At 46.3% G+C, this 23,546-nt stretch overlaps 1 protein-coding gene across 4 annotated transcripts in view; it reads left to right on the top strand.

Annotated features, from left to right (window-relative positions):
* LOC146546765 (uncharacterized protein C1orf21 homolog) overlaps positions 1 to 20,077 on the top strand; it is a 34,573-nt gene extending 14,496 nt beyond the window's left edge. For all 4 annotated transcript variants that reach the window (XM_085265772.1, XM_085265771.1, XM_085265770.1 and 1 more), the window contains 5 exons: positions 697 to 826; positions 15,052 to 15,134; positions 16,163 to 16,230; positions 17,090 to 17,150; positions 18,524 to 20,077. In XM_085265772.1, coding sequence (XP_085121898.1) covers positions 736 to 826; positions 15,052 to 15,134; positions 16,163 to 16,230; positions 17,090 to 17,150; positions 18,524 to 18,571 — 351 coding nt within the window. In that variant the 5' untranslated portion in view covers positions 697 to 735 and the 3' untranslated portion in view covers positions 18,572 to 20,077. The remainder of the gene's footprint in view (positions 1 to 696; positions 827 to 15,051; positions 15,135 to 16,162; positions 16,231 to 17,089; positions 17,151 to 18,523) is intronic.
* Positions 20,078 to 23,546: the final 3,469 nt, after the last annotated feature.

Raw genomic sequence — 23,546 nt, 5'->3', positions numbered from 1 at the left:
GTGGTGAATATTCACCAAGCAGCCAAAGGTACGGATGCTGATGTTGCTGCTTGCGCAGGCAACCAAGAGGTTTTCTATAAACATCACTTAGTAATGTTTTCAGATCAAAAGTCCAAATATTCAGGTGTGACTAGCTCTGTAAGTTTTCACATTTAAATACATTTGTGTTCAGTTTCACAAAACACATTTATTTATTTATGCATTTCTTTTAGTTTTTTTAGGTGTTTTGTATAACAAGAATAAAAAGCATAAAGCATATATCAGATGGGTTATGCTCTTTATTTACCCTGCACTGCACCCCTGCTGCTGCTGCTCCATGTATTTAATGGCAGTGGCTATTTTTAGCTCTGAAAGAAACTCTTATGAGGAAGTAATAACCTGCAGCATGCGCTATAAATGTGCATTTCTCTTTCTACTGAGCCTCTTAACGCCAGGTGTGAATTCACACTTCTGTGAAGTGTGCTTTGGTTTCCTGATTCAGAGGGATGGAAAGGATGGGAAAATGAAGACAAGTCATCTCTGAGGGTTGTGCTGCATGGAAAAAAAACAACATAAACGACATTTTGCACCGATCGGGAGTCGCCATAAAAGCTCAAACCGTCGATCATGTTTGACAGAGCGCCGTAAAAACAACAGCGCTGTTCGTTTTATTGTGTCTGTCGTGAATACGAAGTCTTGTTTTCTCTCTCTGTGCAGGTGAGAGTGCGATGAGGAGAAGTTTCAGAGTGTGAGGCCATGGGCTGCACCTCGGCCAAGCAGGTGTCGGCCGTGCCCAGCGATGAGGAGGGACGCGGCAAGGCCTACAGCAATGGCGACGTCTTCACCGGTCAGTTCGCGAACGGATGTCAATAAAATCTTCACTGCTCCATTTCACTCAGCTGATTGCTCAGCGTGGACCCATTACCCCGCCTGCCCACACAATATACATCCTCATTGTTACAGCTCACGGTACTTCGGCGGAGTGTAAAGTTCTCCAATTCAGACAATAACTGTCAACACCGCCGCTTTTATTGGAGATGTCTGTTGACAGTTCGTGTAAGAGAGGAAGTAACCAGTTAGTGAGATGACGGCGTTGAGTCGTGTCCTTGGATGGGACCTGGCGTGTTCGTTCCATCTCCATATTGCTATTCTTGCGTTTTTATTAGAGTAGAACAACAGAGAAACGTCTTCTCGCTGACATCAAATGCTAAAAATGTAAAAAGTGAAGGTTTCTGAAACTGTAAATGGTAAACTGCTGTCACAAAGCAGACAAAGGCTATTTGATGGGCATCATGAGTCCATACTGCTTTGGTAACCAGCCAGAAAGGTTTGAAAACAGCTGGATTAGCTCAAAAGAACAACAGTTTTAACAATGCTCACTTTCTACAAATGTGTCTCCCAAACACGACCTAATTTTGTAGATTTGATTAATAAAAAATGCAGAGAGATTCATTAGTAATGAATATACTACAGTCCTTAGTTGCTCCCTTTGCTTTAGCAGCGTGTAGCCGGCTGTTGTGTAATGAGGGGCAGGAATAAAAGCTGGAGCCGGAGAGAGATGATGGGTGGCGGAGGGATTAACAGCGATTAAGAATTAGGAGCAACACTCTGGTATAGCTGCAGGCGGGTGAATGGATGTGGCAGATGATGATCCACAGGAGGTCCCCTCTCTCTGTCTATCTGTCATCCCCCTCTCCCTCTGATCTTTCTAACTCCTCTCCAGCCTCTCACCTCCTCCCTGTAACCCCTTTCTAACTCTGCTCCTGCCCTGTTTCGTGCTCCTCTCTGTTCTCTTTTGCCCTCTCGTCTCCCGCTTTGTCTTCTGAGCAGCGCCAGAACACGGCAAGGAGACATGAAGGAGAGCAATGAGATGAACATTTTTTTTCCTTGAGAGAGGAAGAGAGTGACGTATTTTGGCGCTGCAGGCCTTTTTTTTTCTTTCTTCAATCTATTCTCAACTTCTGTGTCTTCCCGTCCCCCCTTTCAAGGCCTCGCTCTTCTCTTCCTTTTTCTCTCTGTCACACTATTTTGGGTCTCTGCACCCCCTTCTCCTCCCTCCTCCTTCTCTTCCTGCCTTCATCTCCCAGTGTTTCTCCCAGCTCTTTTCCTCTCTTCTTTGGCACAACATTAGGTCAGAACCTTGTGTCCTTTCACATCCCCTCCTCCTTCCTCCCTCTTAGTCCCATCCTATCCCCTAGTCTCACTGTCAGTTGGTTAAAGGGAAATCTGGAATGGCAGTGCATGGGTTGGACTACTATTTGAGTGTGTGTGGGGATATCTTTGTGGGGACCAAAAATTGGACAATTACAATACTTGTGGGGGCCAACAGCCCTTATGGGGACCACACATTTTAAGGCATTTTTGAGGCTCAAAATGTGGTTTTAGCGTCAGGGTTACATTTGGGTTATAGTTATATTTAGGGTAAGGGCTAGGGTTAGGCATTCATTTTTGATGGTTAGGTTAAGGGTAAGGGGCCAGGGAAAGCATTATGTCAATTAGATGTCCCCACAAGATATGAATATCCGAGGTGTGTGTGTGTGTGTGTGTGTGTGTGTGTGTGTGTGTGTGTGTGTGTGTGTGTGTGTGTGTGTGAAGGTAGAGATGGAAGTGACCTGGATTGTGCGGATTAGAGTTATCCCAGGCCTCAAAACCCCAAAAGCATCTCCCTTCTTAATGCCCCCCTTCCTTATCTTCACCCGCTTCGCGTGCACATCTTTCTGCTGTCGCTGTCGTCACATACTGTGCAGTCATTCTTTCCCACTCGACTCGCCGCCCTTTACAACCGCTGCCAAACTGGCTCGCAGCATCCGGTTTACTTCTCATGACTTAGGCGGAAAACACTGGTCGGCTCTGGTCAGCCTACGCACACAAGTGTAACCCCAGCGGGCTGCGCGTCGGTGTGTTTGTATTCACGTATGCGCTGATGTTTTCATATCAGTGTGCTCAGTTAGACAGTAAGCCCTATTCATGCTCATGCAGATCTGCCTCCAACAGATTGTCTGGCAATCAGTCTGTCCTTGTGCCCTCTGTGTGCGTGAGTGTGTATTTGTATGTCCCAGATATTCAGACTCCGGCCGCTAACCCTAACCAACCCCCCAAATGCCCTGCCCTCCCCTCCCCAACCCTCTCTCAGTCGCTCTCACACAATAACCGGAAAAGGCTCAGCTCCATTACACAAACGCTGAGGGGACGACGAGGGAAAATAGCAACACTCTCCACAACATCGTGCTGCTGATGTCTGTAATAATTACAGTCAGAGGAGATTAGAGTGGAGATAGCAAGTATATCTGATTGTATATGTGGCAGCTCAACATTTATAGAAAACAAGGCGGTGTGCAGTTTCAGTGTTTCTCAGTTTTTGTGCTGAAAGGTTCGACTGTCTCACTGAATGAACACGTTACTGTCCTTCTGTGCCACAAGCAGACAACGCTACAATCACTTCCTGGGAGTAAAACGGGATTGCTCAGAAATTATTGTTCAAAGAAACTCGGGGCTTTCTTTATCGGACTGCCGAATGAGAATCAGACCTTGGAAATATTATCGCAGATGAAAAAAACAAAACAGACCAGTTGCTTTCTTGAATTAACCGATTGTGCCGTCGGTTCCCTGTTAAACTCGAGGAACACAAAACACAGCTGACAGCCCAAAGTCACAAAGGACATCGTTTCTGTGTACGTTGCGTGCCGAGTGAAAACGACTCCTCTCTGGGGCAGCGCACAGACCTGAAGGTCACCGGTTCAATCCCTGGGATGGAAAGATAGACTTGGAACCAGAGGTGAGAGCAGCATTAGAAATGAATCCATCAGAGGGGCAGCTCAGAGTCAGAGAGGCAGAAATGGGTTGCACATGTGCAGCAGAGGCAGAGAGGATGATGAAGAAGATTCATGGATGTAGTGAAGGAGGACATGCAGAGGGTCGGTGTGACAGAGGTGGATGCTGGGATGGGGGCAGACGGTCTGCTGTGACGACCACTTATGGAAAAGAAGGAGGAGAAGAAGGTTTTCAGTATTATGAAGGCAGTTCACTTCTTGCTGGTATACATCGCAATGTTAACTTCTGCTGCAGACACAACCTGCTGCAGAGCAGGCTGCGACCTGGAAAGATGCCTCAGACCTCAGTGTGCTGAGAGTAAGAGGAAGTTTTTAAAGTATTGTCTTTCCCTGACGCACTGTTACGTTTCGGTGTGTCAGTGTTTTGTTTTTGCGTGACTGTTATGTATTTCCTGCTTTACTTTGAAAGTCTGTGTTATCTTAGTGTGTTCAGTTTACGTTTTCCCTGTCTCGTCAGTTCTAATTTGCCCCAGCTGTGTTTCCCTCTTGTGGTCCATTTCCTGATTGCTCCCTCTATGTATTTAAACCCTGTGTTTCAGTATGTCATGGTCGCGATCTCCCCCGTGTTGTAAATAGTTTGGTGTGTTTGTTGTAAATAAATAGTCTGTTGTAAATAGTTGTGAATGGGTTTGTTAATATTTTCGTTTGAGACACCTTTGTTTTGGGATTTTGGTGGAGAGCTTTAGTTTTTTTTCTCGTGTGTTTTGCCTTATTTTTATTTTCCTGCGTTGCACCCCGGTTGCCTAGGCCGGGGTGTAACATATGGGGGCTCGTCCGGGATCGCTGGAGGGTCCGAGGGCCGCTTCGGCCGTCCGCCGTTGCTGGAGGGTCCGAGGGAGGACCGCTCCAGCCTTCGTCGTCTGCTGGAGGGTCCGTGGGACCGCTCCAGCCTTCATCAGCCTTCGTCCGTCTTCGCTGGAGGGTCCGTTGGAGGGACCGCTTCAGCCTTCGTCTGCCTTTGCTGGAGGGTCCGAGGGACCGCTTCAGTCTTCGTTTGCCTTCGCTGGGGGGTCCGAGGGACCGCCCCAGCCTTCGTCGTCTGCTGGAGGGTCCGTGGGACCGCTCCAGCCTTCATCAGCCTTCGTCCGTCTTCGCTGGAGGGTCCGTTGGAGGGACCGGTTCAGCCTTCGTCTGCCTTTGCTGGAGGGTCCGAGGCACCGCTTCAGTCTTCGTTTGTCTTCGCTGGAGGGTCCGAGGCACCGCTCCAGCCTTCGTCGTCTGCTGGAGGGTCAGTGGGACCGCTCCAGCCTTCATCAGCCTTCGTCCGTCTTCGCTGGAGGGTCCGTTGGAGGGACCGCTTCAGCCTTCGTCCGCCTTCGCTGGAGGGTCCGAGGCACCGCTCCGGCCTTCGTCCGCCTTCGCTGGAGGGTCCGAGGCACCGCTTCAGTCTTCGTTTGTCTTCGCTGGAGGGTCCGAGGCACCGCTCCAGCCTTCGTCTGCCTTCGCTGGAGGGTCCGTGGGACCGCTCCAGACTTCATCCGTCTTCGCTGGAGGGTCCGTGGGACCGCTCCAGCCTCCACCAGCCTTCATCCGGTTTTGATCAAACATTTCACTTGGGGTTACATGTTTGATTTTTGGGTAGGGGGAAATGTTACGTTTCGGTGTGTCAGTGTTTTGTTTTTGCGTGACTGTTATGTATTTCCTGCTTTACTTTGAAAGTCTGTGTTATCTTAGTGTGTTCAGTTTACGTTTTCCCTGTCTCGTCAGTTCTAATTTGCCCCAGCTGTGTTTCCCTCTTGTGGTCCATTTCCTGATTGCTCCCTCTATGTATTTAAACCCTGTGTTTCAGTATGTCATGGTCGCGATCTCCCCCGTGTTGTAAATAGTTTGGTGTGTTTGTTGTAAATAAATAGTCTGTTGTAAATAGTTGTGAATGGGTTTGTTAATATTTTCGTTTGAGACACCTTTGTTTTGGGATTTTGGTGGAGAGCTTTAGTTTTTTTTCTCGTGTGTTTTGCCTTATTTTTATTTTCCTGCGTTGCACCCCGGTTGCCTAGGCCGGGGTGTAACATATGGGGGCTCGTCCGGGATCGCTGGAGGGTCCGAGGGCCGCTTCGGCCGTCCGCCGTTGCTGGAGGGTCCGAGGGAGGACCGCTCCAGCCTTCGTCGTCTGCTGGAGGGTCCGTGGGACCGCTCCAGCCTTCATCAGCCTTCGTCCGTCTTCGCTGGAGGGTCCGTTGGAGGGACCGCTTCAGCCTTCGTCTGCCTTTGCTGGAGGGTCCGAGGGACCGCTTCAGTCTTCGTTTGCCTTCGCTGGGGGGTCCGAGGGACCGCCCCAGCCTTCGTCGTCTGCTGGAGGGTCCGTGGGACCGCTCCAGCCTTCATCAGCCTTCGTCCGTCTTCGCTGGAGGGTCCGTTGGAGGGACCGCTTCAGCCTTCGTCTGCCTTTGCTGGAGGGTCCGAGGCACCGCTTCAGTCTTCGTTTGTCTTCGCTGGAGGGTCCGAGGCACCGCTCCAGCCTTCGTCGTCTGCTGGAGGGTCAGTGGGACCGCTCCAGCCTTCATCAGCCTTCGTCCGTCTTCGCTGGAGGGTCCGTTGGAGGGACCGCTTCAGCCTTCGTCCGCCTTCGCTGGAGGGTCCGAGGCACCGCTCCGGCCTTCGTCCGCCTTCGCTGGAGGGTCCGAGGCACCGCTTCAGTCTTCGTTTGTCTTCGCTGGAGGGTCCGAGGCACCGCTCCAGCCTTCGTCTGCCTTCGCTGGAGGGTCCGTGGGACCGCTCCAGACTTCATCCGTCTTCGCTGGAGGGTCCGTGGGACCGCTCCAGCCTCCACCAGCCTTCATCCGGTTTTGATCAAACATTTCACTTGGGGTTACATGTTTGATTTTTGGGTAGGGGGAAATGTTACGTTTCGGTGTGTCAGTGTTTTGTTTTTGCGTGACTGTTATGTATTTCCTGCTTTACTTTGAAAGTCTGTGTTATCTTAGTGTGTTCAGTTTACGTTTTCCCTGTCTCGTCAGTTCTAATTTGCCCCAGCTGTGTTTCCCTCTTGTGGTCCATTTCCTGATTGCTCCCTCTATGTATTTAAACCCTGTGTTTCAGTATGTCATGGTCGCGATCTCCCCCGTGTTGTAAATAGTTTGGTGTGTTTGTTGTAAATAAATAGTCTGTTGTAAATAGTTGTGAATGGGTTTGTTAATATTTTCGTTTGAGACACCTTTGTTTTGGGATTTTGGTGGAGAGCTTTAGTTTTTTTTCTCGTGTGTTTTGCCTTATTTTTATTTTCCTGCGTTGCACCCCGGTTGCCTAGGCCGGGGTGTAACACGCACATTAGTAGAAAAATAGATTTCTACTAATTTTATCCTCCCTATCAGCTCTAATATCTGAAAACAAGGCACCTATGTTTGTACTTGTTGACCTTTATATCACATTTGCATGTGCGCTAGGCTGACATTTGAATTGTGCTTTTATACTTGTTCTGTACCTGCTCTCACACTCTCGGGGCTGCAGCTGAGAGATTTTAAAAACCGACACTGTCTTCCGCATATCTGAACACGGATTTCATCTGTCAGATTTTCCCGAGTCTCAGTGAACTCAGTGATGTAATACTAATCAGTTCAATTACACTCCTTCCTTTAAACTTTACAAATGCACCAGCTCTTTGTAGTGATGATCATCCGTACAGAGCTTTTAAACACTGCTCATCTGTCAGTTTTTTCAACTGGTCTGCTGACAATAGGCCTGTCTGTGGTTCTGGTGAATCATACAGCACCGCCTCCGTCATGTGAACGTGATCATTGAGAAACCAGAGGTTAACTTGGGTTGATAATGACCTTTGTGTGACTCCTGACAGCAGATGTTGGGTTAAATGGACCTTGATTTTAAAGGTATGTTGCGTTTTTAATAGAGGGCTCATCAGCAGCTCAGTGGTTAAGTGGGACTGTGTTCAGAGGGGAGGCAAAAAAAACCTGATTCATTCAGTGATCTTCAGAAGCCACAAGCTCCACAGCTGATTACAGAAGTTGAACTGAAGAGGAAGCTAACTCAGAGTCATGCACAGACAGCTCAAATACAGTCCAGCCCTGTGCTGACCTGTTGTTCCTTTCCTCATTTTCTACTGTTAAAATGGTGGATGGTCATACCAACCTTGGTACCAACCACCTGCGGCTGAAATCTTCTGTGAAAGGCAGCCAATCAGAAAGCAGGTTGGTTTAAAGTATGTCCTGAGGTCCAGTATAAGATAAATAAAGATTGTTTTAAGCAGAAAATCACAGGAAGCTACTCTGGAGTCCAACAACAAAATTTGTGGAGCTGGAAATGAGCATTTAAGTGTCTGTGTATGCATATCTGCTCCCATGCACTTCATCATCACGATCATCACTTTATTTCCAAAGCACTTAAAAACAACATAAGTGCTGTAGAAAAAAATGAGAGATCAAGTGTAAAACATTGAATCAGCTACAAGTTCATTCATAAATGCCAGATTTGAAATAGTACTACGCTAAAATCTGAGTTATGTGCTCTTGTTTGCTTTTCTGGCACAATTTCACCTACGTCCCAGGTGCATGGAGAAGTTATTAGGTTACCAGACCAACGCGTTTCGGCTTCATCATGACCCCGATGAAGGCCACAAGCCGACAGGGTCGTGAAAATCGTGCAGCAGCGTTTTTGTAACGGGTGTAGACGTGAGAGGGAGGCAGAGTAACAATAATCCAGACGAGAGGTGATGCCTTTAGGTGGGATCTAGACAGGATGGGCTTGATTTTTGACAGCTGCCTCAACTGAAAGCACTTAAAAACAGGGAGGACTCGACTTGCATGTGGCGGTTAAGTTTTAGGCTGGGGTCCATTTTCACACCTAAATTAGTGAGGCTGGATTTTTCATGTATGGCCAAGGAGGAAAAGTCAAAGGTAGGGATACAGCTGGAGCTACTGGATTTAAAAAGCATGACCCCAATCTTTTTTTCCTTTAAAATTAAGGAAATTCGGTGCCATCCATCCCCTGATGTCACTGGGATAATCAAGGAGAGGCTCTAATGCACACAAGAAGTGTTTAAGCTCTTTATGCATACAGGAGGTCTCATCCGTATGTAAGAGTTCTCTGAAAGTCATGTTTATGCAGTAAAGTTTACTTATTGAATCCATCAGCTCAGCTCGCAGATGAGCAGAGAGCCTGCGCTAATCTTCTCCGCTTGTAACTTTCTCGTTACGACAGATCAGACGAGAGCCTTCATCAAACAAAAGCATGATCTGTCTCAGTGTTGGATATTTCTGAGAAGCTGTCCCAACACTGCAAATTCCACTTAATGTTTTTATTTCTTTTTACGTGAAGTTTGACTGTTTTCACACAGATGAGACTTTCCTCAGGTTCCTTTCATCTTGGAAGAGTTTTAGTGACAGTGAGAGACAAGCTGTAACTGACTTTCATTTGTGAGCAGCTGTGTCAGTCTCTGGAAACACATATCGGCACCCGGCGTGTCTCCTGCATCTCTTACTTACTTTACTGATTAATCATGAGTCAATAACTTTTATTAGTTGTGTTATCAGTTTGCTATTTCGGTGATAATGTGTGGGAGTATTACTCAGAGATGAGATATCAGAGTATCTTTTTGGCATTTTAATAAACACGTAAGGGCTCTGAGTCAGTCGTGACCTCTCAGTCTAATCTAATACGGACATCTAATTAGCCAATCACATGGCAGGAATTCAGGGCACTGAGGCGTGTAGACATTTTCAAGATGTCCTGAAGTTCAGACTAATTGCCAGGGTGGGGAAGGAAGGTGATTTTAAGTGACTGTAAATGTAGTTGTTGGTGTGAGTGCTTCAGATACTGTTGCTCTGCTGGGATTTTCCGACGTGGCCGTCTCCGCCGTCACAGAGATGATATGATTCGACTGGTTTGGCTGCTTTGAGCTGAAGGAAGGCAACAATAACTCAAATAACCACTCATTACAAACTAGGTGTGCAGAAGAACATCTCTGAATCCGTAGCATGTTGAAGCTTGAAGCACATGGGCTGCAACGGCTCCTGTGAGCTACATACAGGAAAGTGAAGCTGCAGTCTGCACCAGCTCACCCAGCTAACATTCACACATTCACACTTCAGTTGTTGCATGCAGACTGGAGTCAAACCACCAACTTTCCGATTAGTAGGCAACCTGCTCTACCACCTGAGCTAAAGCCACCCCAGGCTTTCTGACGCTGATGCTTTGAGTAGAAAAGCTCTATGTAAGAGCCAGTCCACACCGTACCCATCTTCCGATAGCTCAGATAGTCTCAAACTGGTTTGTTCGTGATGATGAATCTGATCCAATAGAGCAACTTTAGGATGCGGTAAACGTCATGGATGCAGCAGCTGTCAGGGATGTTTCCAGCAGTGTGCTGAATCTGTGCCATAAAGTATAAAGATGGTTCTGAAGCATTAGCAAGGTGTTGCCTAATGTGTTCCCACAGCCAGTGCTTTAGTTCAGTTGTAGTTAACTGTATAACCTTCCTCCGATAGTTCAGTGACTCCAGCTGAAATGTTAAACGGGCCTTGCAGTAATAAACTGTTTGAGATCGTTCTCTTCCTGCTTTTCATCGTTTTATCCCTGCCGGCAAGATTTCTGTTCAAAATATCATAAACAATTATTTTTCTCTCTTCTCCTTTCAAAGCTGATAGTCATTTCATTGGAGCGATGGTTGGTGTGTGTGCGCCTGTTTAGAGATGAGGGTTCGCGTTCAGGTGTGAGTGTCACGACCAGACCGATGATGGCTTGTAGCCAGGCTGGCTGAGAGGGAGGACACACAGCAGGAAGGACAGAGTGACATAGCCACAGGACAGGCCAGCGAGAGCTATGAGAGCAGACACACACACACACGCTTAAATAAGGCGATTTAAATGACTCATACCCAAACAAACACTGCACTCGCATGAAATGACAAACGTGCTGATTCAAAGACGTTTCCATTTCTATCTGCAATGAAACATGCTTGTGCACACACACACATGTGAACACACGCGCGCACACACTCTGACTGCTGGTATCTTAAGGTCAGCGCGGAGCGCCGCTCTGTAATCAGAGATGTGAACGACGTCCACATCACAAAATCGCGGCTTCTCAAAATAGTTCTTCCCTTTCATCTCTCCCCTCTCCGACGGGCTCCCTCCCTCTCACCCAAAGCGAGCCCAGCATCGATGTGACGAAACACCCATGTCATCTCTTGTGACACAGCGTGCCACGCGCACGCACGCACGCACGCTTCACATACAACTCGCACAGCGTGACCACTTTCTTTGCTCCTATCTAAATCGAAGCCAAGTCTGTGATGTGATGACTCTTGATTGGTGCAAGCTGGGTCACTTTGATCTGTCTACCGTTTATCGTCGCGTTCAGCTGCCATCCTGTGACAGAAGCAGAACATTCAAACACTTTAACCTCTCAGGCTGCAGCTCACCCAAATTATAATGCCACATGCTCCTCAATGCTTGCTTTAAAATTCCAGTTTAGGCTGATTTAGTGTAAATCCAGCAGCTGCTGCTAATTTTACCCCCTCTGTTCGTTTGTCTCTGCCCTAAAAAAACAGATTATATAGCTTGAAATTGATGCTGTTGCCCCTCTGCCATCAGGAGAGCAGAGGAAATAGCTCTTAGTACTGTTTCCTACAGTAGCACCGTATGCACTTGTGTTTACAGAGCAGACCTGAGCTCGGTGAGCCTGTGCTGTGTTACAGCGCCGTATGTGTGTGTTTGTCGGCATGTTCAGACAGGAGCTGCTTTGCTCCGACTCGTTTACATTCCTGAGACAAACAGCAGAAAAGGAGCTGGCATTTGTTTCTCTCGTCTCTTTCTCTTCATCTCTGCCAGCGTTCTCTCTTTCTCTCGCTAATTATTTCGGCTCTAAAGACACACGTGCGCGATGTAAAAACACAGGTGATCGTGGGCTTAAGCACACATCAGGTGAGGAGTTGGGCGAACCCTTCAGCCGGGTACGCGGGGGCACAGACGGACGTCACGCCGACAGACACGCTGCAGAGAGAGCGTGGGGGCAAAATACAAAGTGTGTAAGAGATAAAGCCACTGGTACTTATCGCCTTCTCAGCTGCTTTATCAGTTACGAGGTAGTCAGCAGAGCTTGTGTTGTTGCTCAAGGTTAGGCGGGGCTCGGGGTTACGCAAATGTGCCGTACATATCATTTCACGTTACGGTCACTCTTATTAAGAGCTTGTCTAAAGGTCCTAAAACCATTCCAATGCGTCCCACATCACTGATCATTAATAATCATCAATAAACATGATAAACACATGGCTGGCAGTAGGCCTCATCATACTGGAACTGTACAGTGTGTTCACTTTGGTCTTTAAAGGCTCATTAATGTCATCTAAAATACAACAAGAAGCAGCCAGAGAGCACAAACATCTGCCCAGGCAGCTCGCTCTCTGGGCACTGTGTACTTTTAAGGGAATAGTAGAGTATCTTCCATATATTCATGTGCATATAGTACACATGTAGCATTCACTCCATCGGTTACACATTTAGTAATTGTACATTTATTGAAACGGTTCTAATCTGTTACTGTTATGTGTCTAAAAAAAGTCATAATAAAGTAACACGATCCCTGTGTGACATTCCCTGTAAGCATGTTGTCAGTGCAACATTTAAATAACTCAGGTCCTGACCTTCAGATCAGTCTGTTCACCATAAAGGAGGATCAGAGGTCAAATCTGACATTTGAAATCTTACTTTTTATATTTTGACCATACAGGGAGTGCAGAATTATTAGGCAAATGAGTATTTTGTCCACATCATCCTCTTCATGCATGTTGTCTTACTCCAAGCTGTATAGGCTCGAAAGCCTACTACCAATTAAGCATATTAGGTGATGTGCATCTCTGTAATGAGAAGGGGTGTGGTCTAATGACATCAACACCCTATATCAGGTGTGCATAATTATTAGGCAACGTCCTTTCCTTTGGCAAAATGGGTCAAAAGAAGGACTTGACAGGCTCAGAAAAGTCAAAAATAGTGAGATATCTTGCAGAGGGATGCAGCAGTCTCAAAATTGCAAAGCTTCTGAAAGCGTGATCATCGAACAATCAAGCGTTTCATTCAAAATAGTCAACAGGGTCGCAAGAAGCGTGTGGAAAAACCAAGGCGCAAAATAACTGCCCATGAACTGAGAAAAGTCAAGCGTGCAGCTGCCAAGATGCCACTTGCCACCAGTTTGGCCATATTTCAGAGCTGCAACATCACTGGAGTGCCCAAAAGCACAAGGTGTGCAATACTCAGAGACATGGCCAAGGTAAGAAAGGCTGAAAGACGACCACCACTGAACAAGACACACAAGCTGAAACGTCAAGACTGGGCCAAGAAATATCTCAAGACTGATTTTTCTAAGGTTTTATGGACTGATGAAATGAGAGTGAGTCTTGATGGGCCAGATGGATGGGCCCGTGGCTGGATTGGTAAAGGGCAGAGAGCTCCAGTCCGACTCAGACGCCAGCAAGGTGGAGGTGGAGTACTGGTTTGGGCTGGTATCATCAAAGATGAGCTTGTGGGGCCTTTTCGGGTTGAGGATGGAGTCAAGCTCAACTCCCAGTCCTACTACCAGTTTCTGGAAGACACCTTCTTCAAGCAGTGGTACAGGAAGAAGTCTGCATCCTTCAAGAAAAACATGATTTTCATGCAGGACAATGCTCCATCACACGCGTCCAAGTACTCCACAGCGTGGCTGGCAAGAAAGGGTATAAAAGAAGAAAAACTAATGACATGGCCTCCTTGTTCACCCGATCTGAACCCCATTGAGAACCTGTGGTCCATCATCAAATGTGAGATTTACAAGGAGGGAAACCAGTACACCTCTCTGAACAGTGTCTGGGAGGCTGTGGTTGCTGCTGCACGCAATGTTGATGGTGAACAGATCAAAACACTGACAGAATCCATGGATGGCAGGCTTTTGAGTGTCCTTGCAAAGAAAGGTGGCTATATTGGTCGCTGATTTGTTTTTGTTTTGTTTTTGAATGTCAGAAATGTATATTTGTGAATGTGGAGATGTTATATTGGTTTCACTGGTAAAAATAAATAATTGAAATGGGTATATATTTGTTTTTTGTTAAGTTGCCTAATAATTATGCACAGTAATAGTCACCTGCACACACAGATATCCCCCTAAAATAGCTAAAACTAAAAACAAACTAAAAACTACTTCCAAAAACATTCAGCTTTGATATTAATGAGTTTTTTGGATTCATTGAGAACATGGTTGTTGTTTAATAACAAAATTATTCCTCAAAAATACAACTTTCCTAATAATTCTGCACTCCCTGTATGCACACGTTCTAAGGCTTTTTGTCAGTTTTCATGACAAAATCATGAAGTTGACCTTGAAGGCCTCGATGGACACGAGCCAGGTTGTAAACACGACCCCGCTCTACGCCCCCCACAAAGTTTGATCACATGGCATTCAAAACTCTTCAAGCGATCGCGTTCGTGGACACAGTGAAAACCAGAAACAGAACCACCCGAGTGGAAGTCATAAAGGACTGTGATATTTGTTTATGGACTTAATGATAAGATCCGTAATGAGTATCGGCTGTCGATCGTTAGTCTGCACAGTTTGCACTTGTGTGGGTTGACTGTGTGCATCGCGATATCTTAGCTGTTCTTGGGCTAATCATCGGGGCTCGGACGGTATCGGGAAAATAACTTTGGATGATTTATTGCCCTGAGTCTGAGCTGTGGGCTTGATTGAGGCCGGACGTTCTGGGCGCGGTGGTTGAACCGTGCAGATGGTTGCGCCGTTTGGTGACGGCCAACGCTCTTGCTGCCTCTGAGTTTGTCTTAACTGTCTTAACCGTCTAAGCTGTCCATGAAGCCCAGAAGCTGTTTAACTGATCTTAAATCCCCTGCAGCTTACTCCTCCTTATCGCCTCTTTTTTCTTCCCCCCCCTTTTCGTCTCCTCTCATTTCACATACCCACTACTCACTTATTCTCCCTCGGTGTCTGCCCGTCGTTGCTTTCTCTCTCATCAGATGAATTGCTGTAGCTAAAATGGAAACTTGTGTCCTCCTGCTTATCCCTCAGCTGTCATCTCCACTTTTCAGTACACCCCATCAGGTCATAGTTATCAGATTACCTTGAACCAATTATAACAACAATCAATGGAATAGTCGCTGGCCATGTTGCTGTTGCAGCGAGGTTACAGTAAGGCTGACGAGCCGTTCTTAAACTATTTCTGAAAGGAATTTGGTCCCTGTTTCTTCTGATAAATGCAACTTATTGTTCTTTCCTCCCTCCTTTAATCATCCCTCATTCTCTCTCTTTCCAGACGAATACAAGAAGGGAGTGGAGGAGGTGAAGTACATGAGAGGGGATGAAAACCGAGTGAATGCACGCAACCAGGAGAACCTGGTGAGACACACAAACACGCACACACCATCCGCTGACAGCCTGTCATCGGCTCACAGACTCGCAGACCTTTTCCTGACAGTCCATCAGATGAGGCGAACAGACTGCTGTTTGTGTCCAGAGGCGGCTCCATCAGCCTGACCAGCCTGCACGCACACACACATTGTCTTAGTGCAAAAAACACACACAAAACTTGCCTCGCATGCAGGTAGAAACAACATGAGGCGTGTGTGGAATGTGTGGGCTGATCGCTCGGTTGGTTTCACTCCCTCCTGCAAAACTTTTAGGTCTTCAGTGGTGCAAAGACGTACTATATCGTGACTGGGAAAGTCATTCTGCTTCAGAAATTTGCAGAACAGCTTCCCTGTTACATAATAATGTTTGGATGCATTATTCCTCAAAAGGTGAAACTTGCAAAAACAGGTTTTTATCCTCTCCAGATCACTAACTGACTGAAAAGAATGAGCGTCATGTAAATTAGGTCTGCCTTCATATTCAGGTTCACGTTATTTTATTTTACCTGTAGGTAGTTTTGGTCTGCAGTCATGAGTCATACTGTCTCACATGCGCATTTTCAGTACAGACACACACAACAGATAAGGACTGTATTCAATGCAGTTTTATTTATATAGCGCCAAATGAGTTGTTGTAAGACACAAGCTGCGTTTTTACATAGCCCGGTCCGTCTGCCGTTTGCGGTCTGACCAGCATCCGTGTAGCTGCTTGCTCTCACAAAGTAATCCTCACTCAGAGACTCAGAGGTGGAAAATGCATGATGCGGAAACACAGCAGGAAACGCATGCATGGTGATCAACCTTCATCAGAGCCGATAATCAGTTTTATTAGGCATACATACATTATGCCTCTTTCCCGTGTCCCACGCCCGTCACGCAGTGCCGTCTGGGTGAGGATTGTAATTTGATAATCCAGGTTTGATGTGACATTTGCTTCCAGTGATGTAGCTGTTTGTTTTAAACGTATCTATCAGCTGATAATGAAAACTAATGGTGTGCATGTGCGTGCGTTTTCAGGAGAAGAGTAATGTCCAGCACAAGGGCAAACAGCAGAAAGAGGTTCCTGCACCAAACATCAAATCCAAGTAAGTCATGAGTAGCGGGTTTAATCTCGTAAACATGCAGTGGGAATAAATAATAACATCTATTCTTTATGGGCAACTTCGGTAATTTGAATGACAAATGTCAAAGGTACAGTTTGCTCACATTACGTAATATATTTTCTTTTTGTTTTGTGACAGAGGAAGCCACAGTTTCTCTTTCTGTTTCCACGCTGATTTCGTCTGTTTTCAACGTTCAAAATGAACTGTTGAGCCGGAGGTTCTTAAACTGTGGCGGGGGCCCCCTCTCAGAGCCATGCAGCCAGTAGAAAGGGGACCTAGAAAAATGTGAAATAATCTTGCGAATGAAAAATAAGCCGAAGTTATCAGGCTGAACGTTATTTCACTCGAATTCAAGCCGGAGCCTTTTTATTCTGACGAGTTCTAATGAAAACAAACAGAAATGATTACTGAATCTGGCTGAACTGATGCGTTCATAAGCGGCTGCTTCCATTAAGTTGTCACCTCAGTATGTTAATGTTATGACGTGAAGCGAGCGATATTTTGTGTCTGGCTTTTGTAATCCTGCCTCGTGGCCGGCCCCCGCTGCGTGCATGTTGATGAGCCTCTGCGTGCGTACATCACGGCTGCTGCCGGCTGCAGTCTTTAGTCTTTTGCTGCATTAATTCTTTATTAAATGATCTTTTAAAATCCTCCAAACAGAACTGTTTCTCACACTGCGGTGAGGGATGTGTGTGCGTGTCTGTGCTGTATGTGTGTGTGGGGGGGTTGTAATGGAAAATTCTCATGATGTATTTGTTGCCTCCCCCCTCCTCCTCATCTCCATCCTCCAACTTCCTCTCCCCCCCTCTCTAACTTTTCCATTTGTGTCTGTGTCTCTCAGCATTCACACGTCAGAAAGCCAGCAGGAATTTTTCAGGATGCTGGATGAGAAGATTGAGAAGGTGAGGAGGCCGGAAGTGGGGTTTGTTGGGGAGGGTTGCAGTGAAGGAGGGGCAGGGCATTTAAAATAACAGCTGGATCCTAAACCATTAAACATCTCCCTCACTGAGGGGGAGGAACAGGTGATCGCCACGGTGATGAGCGCTCGCTGCTCTTAGTCTGCCTCTTGAATTACGCTGCAAGCTCATAAACAGTCAGAAGCACCCAAAGTGAAATGAGTAATCCTCGATTCAGCTTCGCTATGACGGATTAAAATTTTCACCTCGGCCTTGAAACGTGGATGAGGAAATGTAGCTACAGCGTGAAGATAGTAAAATGTTGGTGTATTCGATATATTTCAAACATCTGGAGTTGATTCCAGGAGTTGCGAATAAAAGTTGCATCCTGGGACCTGTTTTGGTTGCAGCTGAAATCGGAGAGTACGTCCATGTAGGTTTTTGGTCACCGTGGTCTTTTTCAAAGGCGTTCCTTCTCATCCATCAGACCCCAAGGAGCCTCTTGGATGAGAGGTGGAACATTTTTTTAAATAACGTAAAGAAGTGCAGTCATCTTCGCTTTTAAACTGTTATGAAACTTGGAGAAGTTTGAATGTTCCCTGCAAATTATGAGTGACCAAATCACGGGGAGGTGCAACTGCCAGCAACCGCTCTGCAACCGGTCTCTAGGCCTGTGTGACGGGGACCTAAAATCAGACTGGATGTTGCCTCCAAACAGTCACAGCTATTATGGTCTGTGACTGCAGTGTGTGTAGTTAAAGCCGTGTTCCAGCCATGCCACAGATTTAATGCGATTCTATAAATCAGCTCTGTGACTTGTTTGACGTCAACAGAGAGCTACACAAATGAGAATGACGGCGAATGCTGGAGGAAAAAACAGATTTCCAGATGAATGATAGTGATACTTGCTGCAGAGTCTGATGGATAGGGTTACATGATGGATTTTTACTAGGCTGCTGTTTTCTTGTATAAATGCAATCGGGTCATAATATGTTAATGTGGCCCAAAAATAAAGCCCGTTAACAGAGCTTTAATTACTGTCTGGTGTTTTAATCAAAACATTATGAGTGCAATCTGCAAATCTGAAAAAAGAAAACATATCTGTCACATTAATGTTGAAGTAAAAGTCTTTTAATTTGAAAAGCATCATTACTATAAAGTAATACAGAGTGGAAATATTACAGTACTGCACTCGGCGTCCTTCTGAGGCATCCTGTGATTTCAGAGCTTTTTTGAGGAGAGTTGGAGAAGCTCTGCAGAGGAAAGGAGAGCAGCTAGTTTAGCCCACCTTTGAGCACTTTATCGGGTGATGGTGGTCTGTGTAAACGAGGTGGTGTAACAGGTGTCGGCTCTTCTCATAGTCATGCTTTTGTTTGCAGGGACGAGACTACTGTTCGGAGGAGGAGGAGGAGGAAGATGGGACATAGCACAGAGGCCCCCAGGAGTCACCCCCACAGAGAGCCTCACCGTGTGTGTGTGTGTGTGTGTGTGTGTGTGTGTGTGTGTGTGTGTCTGAGAGAGCGCTAAATCAGTGTTTGACCAATGGGGTGTTGACAGGACACTTTATGTTGGTATGATTTTGTGAGTTGTTGAACATGTGGCAAAGATAATACTTTAAATACAAGCGAAAGAGTGGGGGATGCTTGAGACAGAGAGAGAGAATGGCATAAAGAAAACTTTCTTCAGAGACTATACACAGCCCTCCTTACTTAGCGCCTCACCCCTTCAGGCCCCGGGTGGACAGATGGAGGTGGCGAGGGATGAAGTGACAGGCAGATGAAAGGAGGGAGGGATGGAGGATGACGCAGTGACGGATGTGCACACATCGCGTGAACTCGCCTCTGACGGGTTGGGCACGGCCGTTTCCTCGAGCTGGATAAAGGCGGCTTCGCAGGCCTCCATCTGTCCTCCTGTCTGTCTGTCTGTCTGTCTATATTTAACCTCTGCAATTGGACAAAAGAACTTCCCAAATACGGAGGCCCAGGAAGGAGGAACATGTTGGTGGGTGTCTCGAGATGCACGAGTGGAGAAGAAAGAGCGCAGGGAAGGAGATATCTAACACTACCAGGATCCACACTGAACTCTTTGGCCTGCCTGGCTACAGTCAGGCTGGCCTGGGCCGCGGCAGCCTGAGAGAACGGGTGAGGGAGGAAGAGGGAAGGCGGAGAAAGGGGGGAATATTTTGGGGATATTTTAATAAGAGAGAATATGGAGCGAGCTGGTGATTTGAAACTCAACTCCTCCTGCCTTGAAGTCAAGGACCCTGTTTTTGTTTTTTGTTTTTGTTTTTTATTCTGTTCCAGCCAATCATTCACTCAAGCCCTTCCCTTCCATGATGTTCTTTTCTTCAGTTTGTTTTACTCTTGGCTTCCATCGTAGTGTATCCTCATCAAAGCCATTATCGCCCTCACCGCCACAGCAATCAGAGTGAAGCTGCATAATTCACCGCATCTGTGTCTCAACCCAATCCGTCCTCCACCTTTTACCAGAACCTGGCAGAGCCGTGCTAACGTGCACGTGCAGTCTATTCTTGTACATATGGTAGCACACACGCATTCCAGCACACGTTCGGCGTATCGATATGAGTCACTCAAACACATTAATGTGTTCTCCTCATTTCACCAGCAGACTGTCATGTGCATCAGTCAGAGGTGTTCCATGTAGCTCCACATTTCTGCTTTGGCTGAGTGTTCACACACACACACGCGCGCGCGCGCACACACACACACACACACACTGGCACTGAAGCAGCAAACTGGGCTGAGCGTAAGGGGAGGATGCATGGTTGCCGTGGAGACACAGACCTAATCACTTTTTTTTCTTTTTCTTTGATTTGTTTTGTTTTGTTGCTGTTGTCATCTTTACTGGATACTTACTGTTGTATTATTTTAAATACTTTTTTCTATTAAAAATAGAAAGCGCAGAAGCTCTGATCCTGTGTGTACCGTGTTAATGTGCGCGTGCGCGCCCCCGCTACTCGGAGCAGAGTAATGGAGCGCCATGATGCCGGCAGTGCACTGAGGAGGGAGAAGTCAGTCTATTTTTCTGTGGTCATGCTGCCTGAAGCCATGCAGTCAGAGCACATTCATTCATAACTGCAGCGCTGTGCTCTGCCACCTGCTGGCACAGACTCAGTACTGCAGTCTGCTCTGCAGGCGTTCTAATAAATACATATAAACATATTTTGGCCATGATCAACAACTTCGTGGGCACTCACATTTTTTTCTAGGTCAAAATAAATCAGTTAGATGTCAGCAATTCTCCAATGAGTATTCAAATCACGGTTCTTGAAATTATTTATCTATATAAATGTGAGCCCTCCGGGTGCATGAGCTAATTCAGCCCAACTGTCAAGCGGAGGTCAGCGTGACATCTCTCAAGCACAAAGATTATTCAAAGAGCTTCAGGAGGCAACGAAATCCTGCTTAAAACAACACGATCTACAAGCTTAATTGTAAAACATGCAGGGGGACACGACCTCGTCTCACATTTAAATCATATAAATATAAAATATATTTAAATCATATGCTCGTATATCCCCTCAGACTTGATGTAGGAGTGTGCTGCAGCAGGCACACAGCTGAATGAATATCATTCATGCTGGTAAAGATGAACAGGGGTCTGTTGAGGCTGTGGTGTTGGCCTTTACTTCGCTGAAATTTTACCTGGAATCCTTTTTGATAAAAATTGTTGGGTGGAGTGGGTGTCAGTTTTTAAGCTCTCTGAAGGATGGTTTGATGGGGAAAATGTGATATCAGCACTAAAGCGATGGAGAAGTAGTGGGTGGAGGTGGAGAGGCAGCCTACGTGGAGGTGAGCACAGCTAAACAGGTGAGTGTCAGCTGTTTCTGTGCTGAAAATAACAGTGACGATACACAAATGCAGCTGTTGGTGGGTTACTCTATGCTGTTGCTCACCTTGGCTTGTAATCACCTGATTCTAAGACCCGGTTAGGGAAACTTCTGCCAGAGATAGCGGGCCTGCTTTCTTCTTCACATGCCTGTAAACCCCAGAGTGCTCCTGAGCTCGGCCTAATGTGCACACTTGGGACTGCGCGTATGATGCCTTGAGTGGGTAACAGTGGTAGAGCCGATCTCCTGGTTATGAAGGGAACATTTGGTGGCCCCGCTGTGTCTTTAATAGCTGTCTCTCTGTAACACACACGAACTCCTTCTTTACCTTGCATGACTCACTTGCAGGGGCGCATGAGGTTACAATCAGCAGCCGCTGAGCACATCGGCAGCGTGAAAGGCTCCCTGTGGGACGGCGCTCGCGGCAAGGCTCTCCCACACAGAGAAATAAAAGTGTTGGAGGCAGACACGGAGAGGGGGAGAGCGGGAGCGAGAAATTAAAATGAGGGAGTCGGGGAGGTGAGAGTGTAGGAGGGAGAGAGTGAGGAGGAGACGGATGTTGCCCGTTAACCTCAGACAGGAATATGGGCAAGAAAATGTTCTTTCCACCCTGACGTAAGTACCAATAAAGAGCCCACTCCTCCCTGCTTCCAGTGCGTGTGTGTGTGTGTGTGTGTGTGAACAGCCCAAAGTGTGAAAGTCTTTTTAAGGTACAACATGTTCTTGGCTTTCTGAGTGATTTAAATCCAGATTCTTAAAAAATATTTGAGCTAAATTCACTTTCATGAATTAAAAGTGGAACGACACTGCAGTGACTTTAAACTCCCCCTAAAAGCCTTAAAACTTTAGCACCTCCTGAGAAACACCAATAACTGAGATTTAAACCCACTAATTAATCTGAGAGTGACTCCAGGTCTGCTTGTGTTGAGTTTTCTTGGTTGGATGATTTATGTTTTAATCCAGATTACAGATGTAGACTTAAAAATTCCACAAATTGTAAAACAAATGTTCAGATTTGGTCATCCTGGGATTATTAGCATCAAAGGAAAATAAACTGACAGGCAGAAATAAGATACTCTGATATTTGGATCGCCTGAAGGTGTCTGAGGAAGGCTAGATAGCTTTTAGAAGATCTATATCGATTAATTTTTAATAGGACAGAGAGCAGAGTGTAAAAAAGAATCAATTTAAATCATACGTTTTAAGACTGCCGCACTCCAACGGGCCTTAAATTTGAGATACTGTTATAGGGCAGAATAATTTTTATGTACTATAAAAATTTAACCTGGCTTAACTTCAGTTTTAACCACGTGTGTAGACAGTACTGCATTTTGGATAGAAAATAATCACCTCACACATGCAGGTGAACATGTCTACGCCTGCGTATGACAGCCACATGAACGTATAAATATTCCTTGCATGTGGGAGCATGGTGCATGTTTGTGTGTGTGTGTGTGTACATGCAGACGTTGCCCACGTAGACAGTATGAGTCAGCTGTGAGAGGCAAACGGATGGCTTCCTGCCTGGATGCCCAGCAGGCCTCTGCTCAGTGTCTTAACTCTCTCCAGCACTTCCTGGCTGCCTAATACCCACTGTGGAGTAATCCTCTCTGTGAGCTCTAAACATACCTAAACACAATGTCAACCCCTGAACCTCCTCGTTCTCATTTTGTTTGGAGAAGCATACAGTTTCCATCCATCTACAGCGCGACTTAATGATATGTCCGTGTCTTTTAACCAGGCGTATGTAAAACCTCTAAGGATCCATGCTATGGATTACCCTGGAGAAGATGCAGCTCTCACGAGGGGGAGACCAAGGCTTACGAAAGGTGGAATTAGATGCATTTGCATTCACGCTGCACACCCACAAGAACTGACCTACTTAAATCTCAGGAAGCTAATTGTTGAGCGCATACACGCCCATGAGCAATTATGCAACCGCTTGGATGCGTCTACTTCATGTCAACATCACGATCTGATGATGGCTCAAGTGTGATGAAAAAGCACATTTTTTGCAAATTCCATGCATCACCGAAGTGACCAGCGGTGCAGGAAGGAGTGAAATGGATAGCCACACAGCCTGATTGGCTTCTGGTTCTGCACTTGTATTGTATTTTGCTGCAGTCTGCCAAATTCCCATCAGCTGAGTAAGCAGCCAGCGTTGGAGGAAAGACTTCAGCCTTGAGTCTAGTGGTCCTGAGGAGGCTGTGTTTCAGGAATAGGAGCTGTTTTTAGTTGACAAGTGTGGGAAAAATTTGACCATTGGAAGTGGGGATGAGTGGTTTAGTCTCCATCTGAAGTCCTTCAAGATAAGACTGTATATGTGTGAGAAAGAGAAATCTAATTCAGCAAGGATAAACCGGCAGCACCATCTGCTGGTTTGGGATTTCCCCATGATGCTGACACATGCCCGTGCACACCCTGAAAAGGGCTCTCTGCATGATCAGGCACTATCTATTAGAGGTGTACATCACCCAGACAGCCTGGGTGGACGCCCACCTATGTACGAGTCCACACATATAAATCAGCTCGCTGGCATTGCAACTAGAGTG

Source organism: Mchenga conophoros, linkage group LG23 (assembly GCF_057382185.1).
Source record: "Mchenga conophoros isolate Kocher_MC1m ecotype Shallow Benthic linkage group LG23, M_conophoros_male_GT1.1, whole genome shotgun sequence".
NCBI classification, from domain to species: Eukaryota; Metazoa; Chordata; class Actinopteri; order Cichliformes; family Cichlidae; genus Mchenga; species Mchenga conophoros.
This window is presented reverse-complemented; position numbering and strand designations above follow the sequence as displayed.